This window comes from Lynx rufus, unplaced genomic scaffold (genome assembly GCF_022079265.1).
Source record: "Lynx rufus isolate CCGP_SWC_20201006 ecotype Redwood Valley unplaced genomic scaffold, mLynRuf1.p SCAF_8, whole genome shotgun sequence".
NCBI classification, from domain to species: Eukaryota; Metazoa; Chordata; class Mammalia; order Carnivora; family Felidae; genus Lynx; species Lynx rufus.
The window spans coordinates 72,736,772-72,756,933 of record NW_025814896.1 but is presented as its reverse complement, the minus strand read 5'-3'; the positions used below and the strand labels follow the sequence as shown (position 1 = coordinate 72,756,933).

Genomic DNA, 20,162 nt, shown 5'->3' with positions numbered 1-20,162 from the left:
TGCATACCTCAAATTCCATTGGCTCTCTTGAATTCATGATTATGGACTCCTCTCCACAATTTAATTGAAACATCTATCAAAAATTTATTTATGAAGCTTTTCAGTCAACCATTTTTTAACATTTGCTATGTAAAATAGAAGTTCATTTTATTTATTCTGAATGTAAGCTTCCAGGTATATATCGTGGTCTGAATATTAGGGGTTTTGGTGAATCTGAGTATCTGGACCTGCCCTATGCATAACTTTCATGATTTCGTAGTAGTTCGTTGTGTACCTCTCCAAGTTTTGTCTTTCTAACATGTCTAGTTTTTCCTCAGGTGGGCTGCATTGATGACTTTAGTTATTTCAGTTATTTTTCTCTATATGTATCTAACTCTATTTTTTTATTAGGTCAAAATTGAACTTTAACATTTTTTTTAATGTTTTCATTTATTTATTTTTTTTTTGCATTTTATTTTATTTTATTTTATTTTATTTTATTTTATTTTATTTTATTTTATTTTATTTTATTTTATTTATTTTATTTTATTTTATTTTATTTTATTTTATTTTATTTTATTTTATTTTATTTTATTTTATTTTATTTTATTTTATTTTATTTTATTTTTTATATGTATGAAATTTATTGACAAATTGGTTTCCATACAACACCCAGTGCTCATCCCAAAGGTGCCCTCCTCAATACCCATCACCCACCCTCCCCTCCCTCCCACCCCCCATCAACCCTCAGTTTGTTCTCAGTTTTTTTTTTTTTTTTTTTTTTTTTTTTTTTATGAAGTTTATTGACAAATTGGTTTCCATACAACACCCAGTGCTCATCCCAAAAGGTGCCCTCCTCAATACCCATCACCCACCCTCCCCTCCCTCCCACCCCCCATCAACCCTCAGTTTGTTCTCAGTTTTTAACAGTCTCTTATGCTTTGGCTCTCTCCCACTCTAACCTCTTTTTTTTTTTTTTCCTTCCCCTCCCCCATGGGTTCCTGTTAAGTTTCTCAGGATCCACATAAGAGTGAAACCATATGGTATCTGTCTTTCTCTGTATGGCTTATTTCACTTAGCATTACACTCTCCAGTTCCATCCACGTTGCTACAAAAGGCCATATTTCATTTTTTCTCATTGCCACGTAGTATTCCATTGTGTATATAAACCACAATTTCTTTATCCATTCATCAGTTGATGGACATTTAGGCTCTTTCCATAATTTGGCTATTGTTGAGAGTGCTGCTATGAACATTGGGGTACAAGTGCCCCTATGCATCAGTACTCCTGTATCCCTTGGATAAATTCCTAGCAGTGCTATTGCTGGGTCATAGGGTAGGTCTATTTTTAATTTTCTGAGGAACCTCCACACTGCTTTCCAGAGCGGCTGCACCAATTTGCATTCCCACCAACAGTGCAAGAGGGTTCCCGTTTCTCCACATCCTCTCCAGCATCTATAGTCTCCTGATTTGTTCATTTTGGCCACTCTGACTGGCGTGAGGTGATACCTGAGTGTGGTTTTGATTTGTATTTCCCTGATAAGGAGCGACGCTGAACATCTTTTCATGTGCCTGTTGGCCATCTGGATGTCTTCTTTAGAGAAGTGTCTATTCATGTTTTCTGCCCATTTCTTCACTGGGTTATTTGTTTTTCGGGTGTGGAGTTTGGTGAGCTCTTTATAGATTTTAGATACTAGCCCTTTGTCCGATATGTCATTTGCAAATATCTTTTCCCATTCCGTTGGTTGCCTTTTAGTTTTGTTGGTTGTTTCCTTGGCTGTGCAGAAGCTTTTTATCTTCATAAGGTCCCAGTAATTCACTTTTGCTTTTAATTCCCTTGCCTTTGGGGATGTGTCGAGTAAGAGATTGCTACGGCTGAGGTCAGAGAGGTCTTTTCCTGCTTTCTCCTCTAAGGTTTTGATGGTTTCCTGTCTCACATTTAGGTCCTTTATCCATTTTGAGTTTATTTTTGTGAATGGGGTGAGAAAGTGGTCTAGTTTCAACCTTCTGCATGTTGCTGTCCAGTTCTCCCAGCACCATTTGTTAAAGAGGCTGTCTTTTTTCCATTGGATGTTCTTTCCTGCTTTGTCAAAGATGAGTTGGCCATACGTTTGTGGGTCTAGTTCTGGGGTTTCTATTCTATTCCATTGGTCTGTGTATCTGTTTTTGTGCCAATACCATGCTGTCTTGATGATGACAGCTTTGTAGTAGAGGCTAAAGTCTGGGATTGTGATGCCTCCTGCTTTGGTCTTCTTCTTCAAAATTCCTTTGGCTATTCGGGGCCTTTTGTGGTTCCATACGAATTTTAGGATTGCTTGTTCTAGTTTCGAGAAGAATGCTGGTGCAATTTTGATTGGGATTGCATTGAATGTGTAGATAGCTTTGGGTACTATTGACATTTTGACAATATTTATTTTTCCAATCCATGAGCAGGGAATGTCTTTCCATTTCTTTAAATCTTCTTCAATTACCTTCATAAGCTTTCTATAGTTTTCAGCATACAGATCTTCTACATCTTTGGTTAGATTTATTCCTAGGTATTTTATGCTTCTTGGTGCAATTGTGAATGGGATCAGTTTCTTTATTTGTCTTTCTGTTGCTTCATTGTTAGTGTATAAGAATGCAACTGATTTCTGTACATTGATTTTGTATCCTGCAACTTTGCTGAATTCATGTATCAGTTCTAGCAGACTTTTGGTGGAGTCTATTGGATTTTCCATGTATAATATCATGTCATCTGCAAAAAGCGAAAGCTTGACTTCATCTTTGCCAATTTTGATGCCTTTGATTTCCTTTTGTTGTCTGATTGCTGATGCTAGAATTTCCAGCACTATGTTAAACAACAGCGGTGAGAGTGGGCATCCCTGTCGTGTTCCTGATCTCAGGGAAAAAGCTCTCAGTTTTTCCCCGTTGAGGATGATGTTAGCTGTGGGCTTTTCATAAATGGCTTTTATGATCTTTAAGTATGTTCCTTCTATCTCGACTTTCTCAAGGGTTTTTATTTTATTAAGAAAGGGTGCTGGATTTTGTCAAAGGCCTTTTCTGCATCAATTGACAGGATCATATGGTTCTTCTCTTTTTTTTTGTTAATGTGATGTATCACGTTGATTGATTTGCGAATGTTGAACCAGCCCTGCATCCCAGGAATGAATCCCACTTGATCATGGTGAATAATTCTTTTTATATGCTGTTGAATTCGATTTGCTAGTATCTTATTGAGAATTTTTGCATCCATATTCATCAGGGATATTGGCCTGTAGTTCTCTTTTTTTACTGGGTCTCTGTCTGGTTTGGGAATCAAAGTAATACTGGCTTCATAGAATGAGTCTGGAAGTTTTCCTTCCCTTTCTATTTCTTGGAATAGCTTGAGAAGGATAGGTATTATCTCTGCTTTAAACGTCTGGTAGAACTCCCCTGGGAAGCCATCTGGTCCTGGACTCTTATTTGTTGGGAGATTTTTGATAACCGATTCAATTTCTTCGCTGGTTATGGGTCTGTTCAAGCTTTCTATTTCCTCCTGATTGAGTTTTGGAAGAGTGTGGGTGTTCAGGAATTTGTCCATTTCTTCCAGGTTGTCCAATTTGTTGGCATATAATTTTTCATAGTATTCCCTGATAATTGTTTGTATCTCTGAGGGATTGGTTGTAATAATTCCATTTTCATTCATGATTTTATCTATTTGGGTCATCTCCCTTTTCTTTTTGAGAAGCCTGGCTAGAGGTTTGTCAATTTTGTTTATTTTTTCAAAAAACCAACTCTTGGTTTCGTTGTTCTGCTCTACAGTTTTTTTAGATTCTATATTGTTTATTTCTGCTCTGATCTTTATTATTTCTCTTCTTCTGCTGGGTTTAGGATGTCTTTGCTGGTCTGCTTCTATTTCCTTTAGGTGTGCTGTTAGATTTTGTATTTGGGATTTTTCTTGTTTCTTGAGATAGGCCTGGATTGCAATGTATTTTCCTCTCAGGACTGCCTTCGCTGCATCCCAAAGCGTTTGGATTGTTGTATTTTCATTTTCGTTTGTTTCCATATATTTTTTAATTTCTTCTCTAATTGCCTGGTTGACCCACTCATTCGTTAGTAGGGTGTTCTTTAACCTCCATGCTTTTGGAGGTTTTCCAGACTTTTTCCTGTGGTTGATTTCAAGCTTCATAGCATTGTGGTCTGAAAGTATGCATGGTATAATTTCAATTCTGGTAAACTTATGAAGGGCTGTTTTGTGACCCAGTATATGATCTATCTTGGAGAATATTCCATGTGCACTCGAGAAGAAAGTATATTCTGTTGCTTTGGGATGCAGAGTTCTAAATATATCTGTCAAGTCCATCTGATCCAATGTCTCATTCAGGGCCTTTGTTTCTTTATTGACCGTGTGTCTAGATGATCTATCCATTTCTGTAAGTGGGGTGTTAAAGTCCCCTGCAATTACCACATTCTTATCAATAAGGTTGCTTATGTTTATGAGCAATTGTTTTATATATTTGGGGGCTCCGGTGTTCGGCGCATAGACATTTATAATTGTTAGCTCTTCCTGATGGATAGACCCTGTAACTATTATATAATGTCCTTCTTCATCTCTTGTTACAGCCTTTAATTTAAAGTCTAGTTTGTCTGATATAAGTATGGCTACTCCAGCTTTCTTTTGGCTTCCAGTAGCATGATAAATAGTTCTCCATCCCCTCACTCTGAATCTAAGGGTGTCCTCAGGTCTAAAATGAGTCTCTTGTAGACAGCAAATAGATGGGTCTTGTTTTTTTATCCATTCTGATACCCTATGTCTTTTGGTTGGTGCATTTAATCCATTTACATTCAGTGTTATTATAGAAAGATACGGGTTTAGAGTCATTGTGATGTCTGTCTGTTTTATGCTTGTAGTGATGTCTCTGGTACTTTGTCTCACAGGGTCCCCCTTAGGATCTCTTGTAGGGCTGGTTTAGTGGTGACGAATTCCTTCAGTTTTTGTTTGTTTGGGAAGACCTTTATCTCTCCTTCTATTCTAAATGACAGACTTGCTGGATAAAGGATTCTCGGCTGCATATTTTTTCTGTCTAGCACACTGAAAATCTCGTGCCAATTCTTTCTGGCCTGCCAAGTTTCAAAAGAGAGATCAGTCACGAGTCTTATAGGTCTCCCTTTATATGTAAGGGCACGTTTACCCCTTGCTGCTTTCAGAATTTTCTCTTTATCCTTGTATTTTGCCAGTTTCACTATGATATGTCGTGCAGAAGATCGATTCAAGTTACGTCTGAAGGGAGTTCTCTGTGCCTCTTGGATTTCAATGCCTTTTTCCTTCCCCAGTTCAGGGAAGTTCTCAGCTATTATTTCTTCAAGTACCCCTTCAGCCCCTTTCCCTCTCTCTTCCTCCTCTGGGATACCAATTATGCGTATATTATTTCTTTTTAGTGTATCACTTAGTTCTCTAATTTTCCCCTCATACTCCTGGATTTTTTTATCTCTCTTTTTCTCAGCTTCCTCTTTTTCCATAACTTTATCTTCTAGTTCACCTATTCTCTCCTCTGCCTCTTCCATCCGAGCCGTGGTGGTTTGCATTTTGTTTTGCATTTCCTTTAAAGCGTTTTTCAGCTCCTCGTGACTGTTCCTTAGTCCCTTGATCTCTGTAGCAAGAGATTCTCTGCTGTCCTGTATACTGTTTTCAAGCCCAGCGATTAATTTTATGACTATTATTCTAAATTCACTTTCTGTTATATTATTTAAATCCTTTTTGATCAGCTCATTAGCTGTTGTTATTTCCTGGAGATTCTTCTGAGGGGAATTCTTCCGCTTGGTCATTTTGGATAGTCCCTGGAGTGGTGAGGACCTGCAGGGCACTTCCCCTGTGCTGTGGTGTATAACTGGAGTTGGTGGGCGGGGCCGCAGTCCGACCTGATGTCTGCCCCCAGCCCACCGCTGGGGCCACAGTCAGACTGGTGTGTGCCTTCTCTTCCCCTCTCTTAGGGGCAGGATTCACTGTGGGGTGGCGTGGCCCGTCTGGGCTACTTGCACACTGCCAGGCTTGTGATGCTGGGGATCTGGCGTATTAGCTGGGGTGGGTAGGCAAGGTGCATGGCGGCAGAGGGGGCAGGCTTAGCTCGCTTCTCCTTAGGTGATCCACTTCAGGAGGGGCCCTGTGGCAGCGGGAGGGAGTCAGATCCGCTGCCGGAGGTTTGGCTCCGCAGAAGCACAGAGTTGGGTGTTTGCGCGGAGTGAGCAATTTCCCTGGCAGGAACCGGTTCCCTTTGGGATTTTGGCTGGGGGATGGGCGGGGGAGATGGCCCTGGCGAGCGCCTTTGTTCCCCATCAAACTGAGCTCTGTCGTCCGGGGGCTCAGCAGCTCTCCCTCCCTTTGTCCTCCAGCCTTCCCGCTTTCCGAGCAGAGCTGTTCACTTATGACCTCCCAGACGCTAAGTCGCGCTTGGTGTCGGAACACAGTCTGTCAGGCCCCTCCGCTTTTGCCAGCCAGACTCGGGGGCTCTGCTTGGCCGGCGAGCCGCCCCTCCACCCCGGCTCCCTCCCGCCAGTCCCTGGAGCGCGCACCGCCTCGCCGCCGTCCTTCCTACCCTCTTCCGTGGGCCTCTCGTCTGTGCTTGGCTCCGGAGACTCCGTTCTGCTAATCCTCTGGCGGTTTTCTGGGTTATTTAGGCAGGTGTAGGTGGAATCTAAGTGATCAGCAGGACGCGCGGTGAGCCCAGCGTCCTCCTATGCCGCCATCTTCCCTCACCTGTTTTCATTTATTTTTGAGAGAGCATGAGAAAGAGAGCGTGCACACGAGTTGGGGAGAGGCACAGAGAGGGGGTGGATGAAAGATCCAAGCAGGCTGTGCACTGACAGCAGTAAGCCCGATGTGGGGTAAATGACCTTTTAAAAAGATTATATCAGAACATAATGGTTTTGGATAGTTTTTATGTATGCTTGTCCAATATAATGATAGTCTTTTCTGGCCTTCATTTTACCTTTTGGAGGAATAGCAGCTAAACTCATGCCTCATCAGCTTCTAAGTATAGTTTGAATTAAACCATATGACATAGTGCTAATGTTAACCTCAAACACCTTAAAATTAATGTTTTTCTGGCCTGAGGAATCAGGAAGGTTGAACCCTGTGGGAAAGAGAGTGTGAGGGGAATTCTGGAGAAGAGAGAGCTGAAGAAGGGTATCCTCTGATTCTCTGCATATGTCCTGAGTTCACCCCGCGCTTTGAATGACAGATATACATTGTTGTAAACAAGATTTAAACTGTCACCCAAAGTCTCAGAGTAACCTCTGGGTGGCACATTTTGTGGGACCAGACCCAAAATAGCATAACAAAGTCTTTGAGAACTGAACTTCTACAGAACTGTGGTCTGTAGAAGGCAAAGCCAAAATTGCAGTCTGAAAGTAAGCAGGTCATATGCCTGCCAAAATAAACAAGCAAAAGTAAGGATTATAATACAACAATAGCATCACAATGTCTAGGATACAGTTTAAAATCTCTTGACATGTGAGTATACTATGACCAATTCTCAAGGGAAAGGAATGAACAGGCATCAAACTGGGATAATTCAGCTGTTGGAAATATAAAGGAATTGAAAGCAGCTATCATAGTGTAGTATTTAAGGTAAATACACTTGAAATAAATGGAAAGGTAGAAATTCTCAACTGAGAAATAAAAACTATGAGAGAAGAACCAACTGGACATTTTACAACTGGAAAATACAATATCTGAAATGAAAATTTCACTGCATGGGTTCCATAGCAGAATGGAAGAGGCAGAGGAAGGGGAAGGAGTCAGTTAATTTGAAGATAAACCAATAGAAATTATCCAAATGGAAGAAGAGAGAAAAAAGATTAGGTGAAGTAGAAAAGGACAGAGCCTCAGAGTCCTGGGGGATGACATCAACAGAGTGACATTAATGTCAGTAGAGTCCAGAAGGAGAGGAGAAAGAGATTGCTGTAGAAAAATTATGTGAACTAATAATGGCCAAAAGTATCCCAATATTGGATCAAGGTATGCATTTTTAGATTTAGAAAGTTTAGTAAACTGATACAGGAGAAAGCCAAAAGAAAAAAAAAAAGAGCATGCTCAAAAAACAATCGAACTGCTGAAAACTAAAAGTGAAGAAGCATCAGAATGATGTATAGTGGTACTTGATCACAGACATGAACTAACATCCTTTGTTTTTGCTACTTTTGGAAATTTTGCTCTGTGAAGTGGCCCTATAGGCCACCATTGAAATCTGGTTTTGTGGCTTTAAAAAAGGGCTTATCAGCTTTTTTCCCCCCATATGGAAACTTGTAATTGAACCAAATGTATTCTTAATTAGTAAGGTAGGTTTTTTCAGTGAGAAAAGTCATTGGAAGGTATTACTTGTTAGTCTATAGGGAAAAAGCTATAACATCAAAATACCTGTTTTATAAGGGTGCATTCTCCTAGTCTTTCTAATTGACTTTTCATTTGTTTGCCTGCAACCCATGGCAATAGACTTAATTGCCGTAAAGATGTTGAGACATCTTTGCCACTATTACCTACTTTGTGGAGAATTTAATTGAAGGGGAAGCCTTTCCCAAGGGACTAAATCTGAAAGATGGTAGCCTCATAATCGCCTATGCTTGCATTTAATGTGTGTATATAAAGGAGTTGACCTAAGTATAGTACATTGCACAATTTTTGGCACGCATTAAAAAAAATACCATGGTTTATTTCTTCTCCTTGCCATCCTCCATTTAGCTAGAAGACGATATCAATTAAATTTTAATATCTATACTACATTTATATTAGCTAATTAACATCTGTTAGTTTGCATGTCAGTCACTGTACATGTAATGTGAGTATCACTTGATTATTTTGGAACTCCATATAAAACTTTGCTGATCATGCAAGAAAACTGTCATTCTCACAGTAGGTTTTGTTTTAGTATATCAAGAGGACAGCATAGCCATCTAGGAAAAAAACTCAAAATTGAAAAATGTATTAAGTTGTGGTTATTTCTTTCAATAAGTATGCATCTTAAAATTTGGATTCTTGGGGGCATCTGGCTGGCTCAGTTGTAAGAGCATGCTACTCTTGATCTTGGAGTTGTGAGTTTGAGCCCCATGTTGGGTGTAACGATTACTTAAAAATAAAATCTTCAAAAAAATTGGATTCTCTGTAGTCACACACCTAAAATTAATTAAATTAATTAGAATTACCATTTAGGGGCGCCTGGGTGGCGCAGTCGGTTAAGCGTCCGACTTCAGCCAGGTCACGATCTCACGGTCCGTGGGTTCGAGCCCCGCGTCGGGCTCTGGGCTGATGGCCCAGAGCCTGGAGCCTGTTTCCGATTCTGTGTCTCCCTCTCTCTCTGCCCCTCCCCCGTTCATGCTCTGTCTCGCTCTGTCCCAAAAATAAATAAAAAACGTTTTAGAATTACCATTTAAAAAGCAAGGATAGTTGAATATAGTTTTTATTTAAAATAACTATTATGTGCTTTTGTTCTATATTGAAGCTATGAACTTCCTTTATCCTATTTATCAACTATTAATAAGAATTTGAGTTTTGGTCGCAAAAATGGTAGCAGAGAGCTTGAAAGACTATATTTACTGAAATTAATTATTATTAGATATTCAAGTTTTCAGAGATTGGTTAAAAGGTAAGTTTAGTGGCATAAGTTTTGAAATTTTATTTTTATAGTAGCCATATGTTTTTATAATAGTGTTAGTTTGGTATAAAATCAAAAGATTTACTCAACACTGACTTTAGTAATAATGAGTCAGAAACTTGTTTTCACATGTGTATGTTTGACATATGGAAATTTAGTATTTGTGGCCCTTCTTGCGCTATTGGCCTGTTGTGCTTTTAGTAAGCTTTTGTCTCCTTTTGCAAATAGTACAATGAACATGGAAAGGTGGTGAAAATAATAAATACAAATAATGGCTCTGGGTTTTATGTTTTCCCTTCTTTATGGTTTTATTCAGCCAAGTTAACTTTTCAGCTCAGGATTCCGAGACATTTTTGTTTTGTCTCCCCTTGAGACGGTGAGCTTCCACAGTGATCTTTAGCTCTCCTCACCATTATGAGGCATGATGGAAAGGTGTCTCCTGCACAACTGTACAAAAGCAGTCCCTGTCCTTTTGGGCTAAAAAGTTAACAACTGCAGTGACATGAAAGCCAGTCTTTCAAGAGCATAGCTAAGTAGTTCAATACAAATGAGAAAATATATGAAAAAGACTCTTTTAACTGGAATGGGTAAAGGAGGAGGGAAGCTGAGAAATTTCAGGACAGTTTGAACACATGTTAATGCCTTTTATATATGACTGTAAAACATGACCATGGCTTAACTGACCTGATTTTGTCTTTCTAATTGATGCTGATTATTGTTATCCCATTAGTTTTATAGAAATTGTGTCCATTCTCATCATCATATCACACATGGGTATACCAGGCAGGACCTGGTGTCTTCATTTTGTTTTCAGCTGATGGCTGAAACTTACTATATGACCTTTTGACAATTCAGCTAATAAGTTGGTTAGATGTTTTGTTGGCTAATTGGACATAAAATGCTGAAGATGTTTGCCTGTTTCTATTTCCTTAAAATAAGTCTTGTTAACGTGTTGAATTTCTTTTCACTGTACTCCTGTCATCAGGGCATTACTTCTGTACACATTTTTCAATTTCAAAGAGCAAAATGATGGAAAAGGTACAGCCCTAAAAATAAGGCCTAGACATTTTGTTTTGTTTTGTTTTGTTTTGTTAGTTTTTAAACCTCTTCTCTTAGTATCTGTTGATTTTTATTGTTTATACAATGTGCAGTCTCTTAAGGTGGCATAGTTATTTCTTGGTATTTGTGTTAAATAGGATGGACTATTTCTTTTTAATCTCTATGCTCTTCCAGAGTTTTTCCAATTCTTCATCAGGGCTTGAGAGAGAATTTAAGTGTTAAGGGAATTATGTACATATGTCCGTGTAATTTATATTTTAACCTAAGTTTATGTAAACCTTAGGGCCAGTTGTTGCTCAATGATATGTGGTAATCAAAGTCATAGCATTGAAGGTGCCTGTGTTTCTGGAGCTTATACACCTACTTAAGAGGTTTTCTACAAGCTCAGGGCATGCTGATAAAGTTTTATGATCATCTACTTCACTTTGTGTTTCTTATTTACCATATAAATGGTAGTTTTGTTAGAAAAGGTCTGTAATGTAGTATTAAGCAGTCACATAAGCTTTTAGGAGGGCTCTTGTCCTGACACAAGGCTGAGAAGTTTAGACCTGGGTTTTCCAAAGTGTGTTTTGTAGAGTACTATTTCTATAGATCATTAGATATTGCATAGGACACAAGGGGTTTCCAGACACACAAGTTTGGTAAACAAAGGGGTAAGCAATGTTAAGTAAGTTTTTTTCCCTGAAAGTCTTCTAATATTTTTTCTTATGGTGATGTCTGTGAAGTCCTAAAGAAAGGAGGGAATCTACACAAGTTTGAAACAGGACAACCTTATGTTTACTATAAATATACCTTTGTTCCTGTGTTTATAGACTTTTTGGGCATTTTAAACTCTCTTTATTATGCTTTTTTCAGATTAATGATTGGACCTGTTTAAAAAAATTTAACTGAGTAAATTTGAAGATGTTTTTAAAAAAAGTTGTTTTTTTTGTATTTTTGTTTGTTTTTTTTTTTTTTTTTTTAGAGACAGAGAGCTGGGGAGGGGCAGAGAGAGAGGGAGACAGTAAATCTCAAGCAGGTTCTGTGCTGCCAGCTCAGAGGCCAACGCAGGGCCAAAATCAAGAGTCAGAAGCTTAACCAACAGAGCCACGCAGGCGCCCCATATTTGAAGATCTTAATTGGCTTTATTAAACAATTCGCGAATCGGGTAGCATCCCATCTAGCAAGGAGAAATCTCCCCTGAACTAGACAAAAGAAAGGTTTTTAAAGGCAGCTGGAGGGCATAAAAAGAGGAGACAGGAATTTATTAGCAAGTAATACATTGTTTAGGCAAGGTTGCCCTCTTAAGGGGATGGAAGGGGCCCATCAGTAAATTTCCTAATATTGACCAGGAAATTCCATGTTGACTGGTTAAGTCATATTCCTTAGGGAGTTGAAACTGCACTTATGTTAGGTCTTAAGCCTTGGTTTACTGACTCAGGGCCTTAACCCGGGTGATGCCATGTGGGGCCTGTGATTTTCTCACTTAACAGACCTATTTCTTTAATTTTAAAGATATTTCTTCTGAAATGTATCTGGAGGTTGAAGAAGACATTTTTGGTGTTTACTTTGAAAATGTAGGGGCGCCTGGGTGGCTCAGTCTTAAGGTTAAGCGTCCGACTTCGGCTCAGGTCATGATCTCGCGGTCCGTGGGTTCGAGCCCCGCGGACGGGCTCTGTGCTGACAGCTCAGAGCCTGGAGCCTGTTTTAGATTCTGTGTCTCCCTCTTTCTCTGACCCTCCCCTGTTCATGCTCTCTCTCTCTCTCTCTCTGTCTCAAAAATAAATAAACGTTAAAAAAAAATGTAACTAGCATACTTTTATGTATTTATTTTCTGGCATACTTTAAAAAAATAAGTTCATCCTATAGTTCTTTCTTTCCTGGCTCTACTGTGGGAGCCATTGGAAACATTGGGGTTCAGAGCCAATGGCCAAGAAAGAATTCTTGAGACATCATCTTCTGCCTGCTGGTACTATCCCCATGCTATAATAAAAGCCACCTTTAATTGCACCAAAATGCCGCAAGAATTCTTTCTTGGCTGTCAGCTCTGAACTCCAGTATTTCCGCATCATAGAGTATATAGAGTTTCTCAAATATTTTCAATATGGAGCCTTTGTCATATAGATCATTTCCAGGATTTAGTGGTCCATGGAATATACTTTGGGAAACAGGTCTGGGCTTAAAATATTCCCCAATTTCATTTAACTATTTCATTAAGTGTTCAGTTTTCATAATAGTTGGAGGAGACATATTTCATGTATTTGCCATGCCATATTCACTGGTTAGATTTTGGTGTGATACTATGCCAATTCTACTAGTTACTAGCTCTGTGTCTAAGCTTCAGTTTTGTATCTAGACTACAGATAATAATAGAACTTAACTTCTTAGGGTTGTTGTGAGGATTAGGGCAAATCTTCCACATAGCACATTTAGCACAGTGGCTGGTACTGAATAAATACTCACTAAAATTTGTTATTATAAGGAATTGTGTGTGCAAATGTTCCTGCCACATTTTAGAGATGGATGGTTTCTCTTTTGGCCTTGTTTCTCAAATTTTCTTAGCAGGAGCCACATGTCTAAGTGCTATATTGAAATTTTAATAGGAAAGCCACTAATTGTTTTGTAGGTTTTTTTCTAAACAGAAAATGGCTAGAGAAGCCATCTGTAGCACTTAATCTAATAGCTTGCATTTAGGGCTTTCATTTACCTTTGTATTCTGTAGCAAAAGTATGTTTCTTTAAGAGCTAAATCATTAAGAGCTAAAGTATCTGTGGTTAGGCTATTGATGGTTTCAAAGCTTTTGAGGGAAGAGTTCAACGAGTCCCTGAATTGCACATGTAAACACTCATGCCTCGAAAATTGCCAGGCTTCTGGAGAATTATACATCTCATTTGTAGTGAGGCAGTTTCTCACACTTTACCTGCATATATTGGAACTTGTTCAACCGTCCATATATATAGTGGAATCAGCAAGTAATAACTGCAGGCAAAATAACGAGAGCCTAGTCAAACGAGGTCGAGGTGGTTGAAATAAATTGGTGATAACTGTTTAAAACCGTCAGTCAGAAGTATATCCTTTAGCATTTCTTGTAGTGCAAGACTGTTGGCGACAAATCTGTCAGGTTTCCTGTATCTGAAGAGAACTAGAGCAAAAAATACATACATACAGGACTGTTTTCAAGAACAATGATATGAACGATGGACTTCTCATCAGGAACAAATAGCAAGATGGTAGACAGGCAAAAAAGTTTTTAATTTTTATAAAGAAATTTTGGAATTATTAATTTGTCTTTTCTAATTGCTGTGTAAATAACTAAAAGTAAAGCAAATGCCATTTCAGGTTTTAACTAAAGAAAAGCACAAATCGGAGATTAAACAGCATAGATTTATGAAAATATGCAGGGGTTAGGTGACATTTTACTTATGTATTTGTTTTTTTAACTGCTTTTAAAACCTCATTTCAAGTTCTAGATTAAGTCCTTAGAAGGAGTTAGTTTCATATAACAGTGGTTTAAACATTTTATACTTGTTTTATCAATAATTTTTATGCCTCTTATTTACTCAGGTTCTATGATACTGTGATTAATGAAATATTATTTAATTATAGTTTAAAATAGGATTAATGCCAATTTCAAAGGGAGAATAATTTTATTACATATTTTCTTTCACAGTTGTATACATAATGAACATACATGTTTACTAAGTTTTGTTACAATTATAGCATAAACAATTAAAAAATTTTTTTAATGTTTTTTATTTATTTTTGAGAGAGAAAGAGAGCAGGGGAGGGATAGAGAGACAGGGAGAGACAACCTGAAGCAGGCTCCAGACTCTGAGCTATCAGCCCAGAACCCAACGCAGGGCAAACCCATGAACCACAAGATCATGACCTGAGCTGAAGTTGAACGCTTAACTGACTGAGCCATCCAGGTGCCCCAACATAAATAGTTTTTAAAATGTGGTCTCAAAACCACCATGATTGCAGTTTTATGATAACCATATCATATTTTGTACTTATTTGCTCCTCGTTAAACATTTAGGTAATTTTCTTTTAAAAGTCCATTACAGAAAAAATAAGTCTGTTGTAGATAATACTGTCATTAACATATTTTGCCAATAGGATGTAATTTCTTTTTTATTTTGTCTTGGATAAATTCCTAAGATATGTATTTATTCTATTCTATTCTATTTGGTTTTTTGTTTCTTTATTATTTAACTTGGCTCCACACCCAGCGTGGGGCTTGAACTCATGACCCTGAGATTTCAAGAGTTTCATGCTCTATCTACTGAGCCAGCCAGGCACACTATGCTGTTTTACTTTACATAAAATTTTATTTTACAGATACACGTACGGCAGATACACGTACGGTGCTAATGTTGTGTGCCAGAAAGTTTATGCAATTTGTTCAGAATCCCATAGCTACTGAGTAGCTGAACAGGCTGGCTCCAGAGTTTGTGCCCCTATAACTTGCTGTGATACCTCTTTTGATACATCTTGCCAATTAGCTCTCTTGGAAAAGGATTACACTTATTTTCATTCAGTTTTACCACAATTCATCAGTCTTGGATGATACATTAAAAAAAAAACCAATTTAATAGGTATAAAATGATATATATATATATATATATTTTTTTTTTTAACGTTTATTTATTTTTGAGACAGAGAGAGACAGAGCATGAACGGGGGAGGGTCAGAGAGAGGGAGACACAGAATCTGAAGCAGGCTCCAGGCTCTGAGCTGTCAGCACAGAGCCCAACGCGGGGCTCGAACTCACGAACCGTTAGATCATGACCTGAGCCGAATTCGGACGCTTAACCGACTGAGCCACCCAGGCGCCCCAGATATATATATATTTTTAAAAATTTGCTTATTTTTGAAAGAGAGAGAACCTGAGCAGGGAAGGTACAGAAAGAGAGGGAGACAGAGGATCTGAAGTAGGCTCTGTCTCACAGGGTCTCTCCTGTCCCCATTGCAGGGCTCAAACTCCTGAACTGTGAGATCATGACCTGAGCTGAAGTTGGATGTTCAACCAACTGAGCCACTCCAGTGCTCCTAAAATGATACACTTTTATTCTGTAGAAGTACTTGATAGAGAAGATTAATTTAAAAATATAAAACTAAGTTAAATTTTTGTTCGTAAAAAAGCTGTCCTTGTTTTTACCATTATTAATTTAAAAGTAAAAGGGAAATTGACTAAGGCTATTGCTAAAGGAAATGGTATATTGGAAATTCCTAGAATGAGTTTTCTGTCTTTAGGGACTAATGACATTGTTTATGAACTTGGCTTAGCAAATATTTTGTTGTAGATACTTAATTGTACAAAAACGTCACAATTTGAGAAGAGTTTTCTGTTTGTCAATGGTAACTTTTAAATTATCTACTTAAGATGAATTTTTAAAATTCTAAGGACACTGCCTGTTCATAGCTGAAAATTAAAAACCATGCAGGAGAGTGTAAATTAAAAAGTAGAATACTCCCTTTCCCCTAGTTCTCTAGTCCCAGTTCACTAGATATGTGAAGGGACTACATATGAGAGCCCCCCAGAATGTATCACTTTGACATTAAGATTATTTTGAGTTAAAAGTAATAAAAACCCAACAGAGGCAGGAGAAGCTCTCTGCCTCCCCCAGTGACTGCCTAACTTTACATGGGAAACAAGAGCCTACAACAACAGGAAGAGAGCTATTAGACTATTAACTATTTGCAAGAATTTTTTTCATATGAAAATCTAACTTGTCTTCTTTTTTCTTCTCTTTCTTTCTTTCTTTCTTTCTGCTGGAGCTGCGAGTTTTTTGGAATTGTGAATATACTTTTGAAATATGGAGCCCAGCTTAATGAACTTCATTTGGCATACTGCCTGAAGTATGAGAAATTTTTAGTATTTCGCTACTTTTTGAAGAAAGGCTGTCCATTGGCACCATGGAACCATATTTCTGAATTTATAAGTCATGCAATTAAAGCACAGACAACATATAAGGAATGGCTGCCATCTCTCCTGCTTGCTGGCTTTGACCCACTGAATCTACTCTGCAGTTCATGGTAAGAAGTCCTACCATAGTGAAGCTTTGGAAAAAAGCTTTTCCTTTTGGAATGAATATACTACCTTCAGTTTCTCCCAATTTCTTAAGATTCCCATTTGGGAGGGGAGAGAGAGAGAGAGAGAGAGAGAGAGAGAGGGAGAGAAAATGTGTGCGTGTGTTTTGGTGTGATGGCTAGGTTGGGGTGAAGGAGTTGGGGGACTACTAATAGATTGAATGTAAGAGTCCTGGAAAAGATAAGAGGTGGAAGGGATTAGAAATGGATGAATGCCAATGAATTCTTTGGACGGGGGCTATTTCTTCTACTTAGGCCATCTCTCATGCTCTTATGCCTGTGACAAAATGGTTGTAGCTGCTTTGGAGATTTCTGTTATCCTTTCATCTACCAGAGGGAATACTCTTGTCCTGTAGCATCTTGTGTGTTTGAACTTTGTCTCCTTTAATGTAAATACTGATTTCTGCAGTAGCTGATAATATATGAAAGTTGACTCAGGGTTTTTCTTGGATGAGAAGAGAAAACTGTCTCTTCCAGCCTTTAGCTTTTACAAAAGTTGTTTGTATCTAGGTGGAGCTGCGAAGGTGATTGTAGCAATGAAATAACTCTGTTGGCCTGTAATTCAAGTCAAATGAGAAAATAGAATAAGTCTCCAGGAAAATAGAGGACATGGGTATTGTATAAAATTCCAATGAAACATCTCAATGTCCTCATTTTTGTGCCTTGAAAGTCATCATTCACTAAAATAATGTTTAGACAAATACTAAATTTTGCATTGCAGCAGAAAGTTGCTTTGATATCTTATTAAATTGGGGTTTTTCTTTGGAAAACAGGTCTTCTTTGGGGTTCATGCAGGGAACAGTAGTGTTCCCTACTTGTACATTGTTTGCATTTCTGGAGACTCCCGTCTTTCACTCGGTGGCTTCTCTATCTGCATGTGGTGAACAGGTCTCTATCTGGCAGATCTCACCGTCTCACCTTTTTATGACATCTGTCAATATATAGAATTCAGGAATTTTTACTAAGTAGAGGTTTTATGCTTCGGCCTGTCATCCCTTTTGATACCAAGTGTTTTACATAATGCAGTTTGTAAGGAAAAAGTGTTTTCTGGGAGGTTGTTTGAGGAACATAGAAGTAAAGGCAAAGTTCAGGTACACATTCCGATTCCCAGTTTACTTTTTGTTTATAGCTTACAACAAGTTGAGTGCCTGGTTGTATTTATTCCTTTTCCCAGCAACTGATTAATATCCAGTTGTCTGTCAGATACTCATTGTTGGAATTCTCTCTATACCTTTTCAATACAATTTCACAAAAATCCATTGTAGTTTTTAAATAATTGAATGAAATATAAAGATTATTGACAATTCATTGAGAAATCACTGATTTTTTAAAATTCTTATTTATTTTTTATTTTAGAGAGAGAGTGTGCAAGCGGGGGAGAGAGGCAGAGAAAGAGAGAATCTTAATCAAGCAGGGCTTGATCCCCCGACCCTGAGATCATGACCTGAGTGGAAATCAAGTGTAAGATAGTCAATCGACCGAGGCACCTAGGTGCCCTGAGAAATCACTGATTTTTAAAAGTTATTCATATATGCATATTTGTGTTAAATCTCCTTTATATGTGCGTGTGTGTGTGTGTATGTGCACATGAGCAGACACACAAACCACTAAGATAGAAACACTTGCTAAGGAATGCTGTATCTAGCTATTAACAAAGTTATTTAAGTGTTCTTAACTATTAGCTTAGTGAATTTTGTGGTTGTGTCAGGCTCCTGACAGCTAGCCGCAGTTGCCTCTCACTATTCTAGGATTCACTCCCCAACTGCTGCTATAAATTCAGTCCAGCACGTGGGGCAGCTGTGGACAGCCCTGACAGTGTCCTTAGGGCACCCCCCCTCTTCTCAGCAGTATTGTTTGTGTTCTTCCTCTGAAGGTACTGACTCTGTAGTACTTGTCTGTTACTTTTAGCCTTCATACTCCCTTCTGGTTTCTAGTTTCTTTCTTTAACCAACACTTAGAATATGGCCTGACACAAGTAAGCACTATTTTAAGTTCTTTACTGTATTAATTCATTTAATATAAAATACAGTAGATACTATTATCCTTATTTTACAGAGAAGCAAATTGAGGCCCAGAGTGTTTAGCATGCTTGCTCAAGCTGACACAGCTAGTAATTTACTAGTACTAGAGTTTATCCTGTAATGTGGCTGTCCTGTAGTGTGGCTCAAGTTTGTCTTTCTAACCATTGTGCTATCCTGCCTTTGCCCTGTGTGTCCATATGGATACTGTCGTTACATCACTGAATTTCAAGTTCCTTAATCCCTTGCATAACCTAGGGGATATATATATGCCAGCTTTTCTTGCTCCTTCTTACTCATAAATTAGCAAGTACCTATAGGGGGAAAAATTAAGTGTTGCCTCTTTCCCTTTCCTCCTCAGCCAACTTCCTAGAGGGCTGGGAGAGGGAATTACTTACATTAATTCTCCCAGAAGGATTTGTAAAATACACTCTTCCGTCCCCAGTCTGGATACAGGACCCTCCCCCCACCATGTGAATAGGCCATGTAAGAATTTTTCTGTTGTATTTGTTGATATCTCTCTGTGTGCTATATATATTGAATGTGTTGGGCTAGAAAAGAGTTGAGAAACAGTACACTACAAATTATTTTGAAGTAAATTGTAAAACTTTCAATTGTTTTCAATGAGGGAGAATGCCAGTTGTATATATTTTACTCCAAAGGAGTAACTTCAGTCACTTTATATTCATTAGAAAAATACAATGGAAAATTTCACTTTAGCAATGAAAATGCTTAACATGGTCAAATTTTTGTTCACTGATCTTTTATTGAATGGATAAAGCTACTGTTTATGCTGAATATGATAAATGTTTTGCTTTCTTTGATCAAATTTACATTCAAAGAGCTGTTTCAAGAAAAATTCTCCCATAAAAATTCCAGTATGTTGTTAAAGTGGATTTTGGTTGTATCTTATTTATATCACATGTAAGTCTGTTGCTTAATCTTTGTCATGTAAATTATAAATGTCTTTCCTAGTATTGCTTGCCTTAAACAGTTTTAAAAATGTATCTCACTGAATAATTGCCTGTCACAATATAATCTACAGAGTTGAAATATTTTTTCAACTTTGAATGCAAGACTAGGTCCCCTCCCTACCCTTGCCCAAATGTAATGGGTGAATAATAGGAAGTAAATGTCATCTGTGCATTTAGGTGATTAACTGTCACTCGTTTATGATTGTACAACTGCTTTGTACAATGTAATGGTCAATGTAGTATACTAACAATACATTTTTAGTGGCATTATCAGCATTGGTAGAATCAACTCACCATTATATTAACTAAAGCTGTATAAACAGATTTATTTCTCGTGTGTGTGTTTAGATAACTGCATAAAAATGACTTTGTGTTTGGTCACAGTGAGACTTAAAGCACATTTAAGCAGAAAAATGAAATCATTAAAAAAGAAATAAGGAGCCAGAATTAAG

At 38.0% G+C, this 20,162-nt stretch overlaps 1 protein-coding gene across 4 annotated transcripts in view; it reads left to right on the top strand.

The window, feature by feature from the left end:
- The window catches only part of ASB3 (ankyrin repeat and SOCS box containing 3), a 122,430-nt gene that overhangs the window by 79,232 nt on the left and 23,036 nt on the right, over window positions 1–20,162 (top strand). For 3 of the 4 annotated variants that reach the window (XM_047069755.1, XM_047069756.1, XM_047069757.1), the window contains one exon: window positions 16,404–16,664. In XM_047069755.1, the coding sequence (XP_046925711.1) occupies window positions 16,404–16,664 (261 nt within the window). The remainder of the gene's footprint in view (window positions 1–16,403; window positions 16,665–20,162) is intronic. The other variant, XM_047069758.1, reaches the window with a different exon arrangement.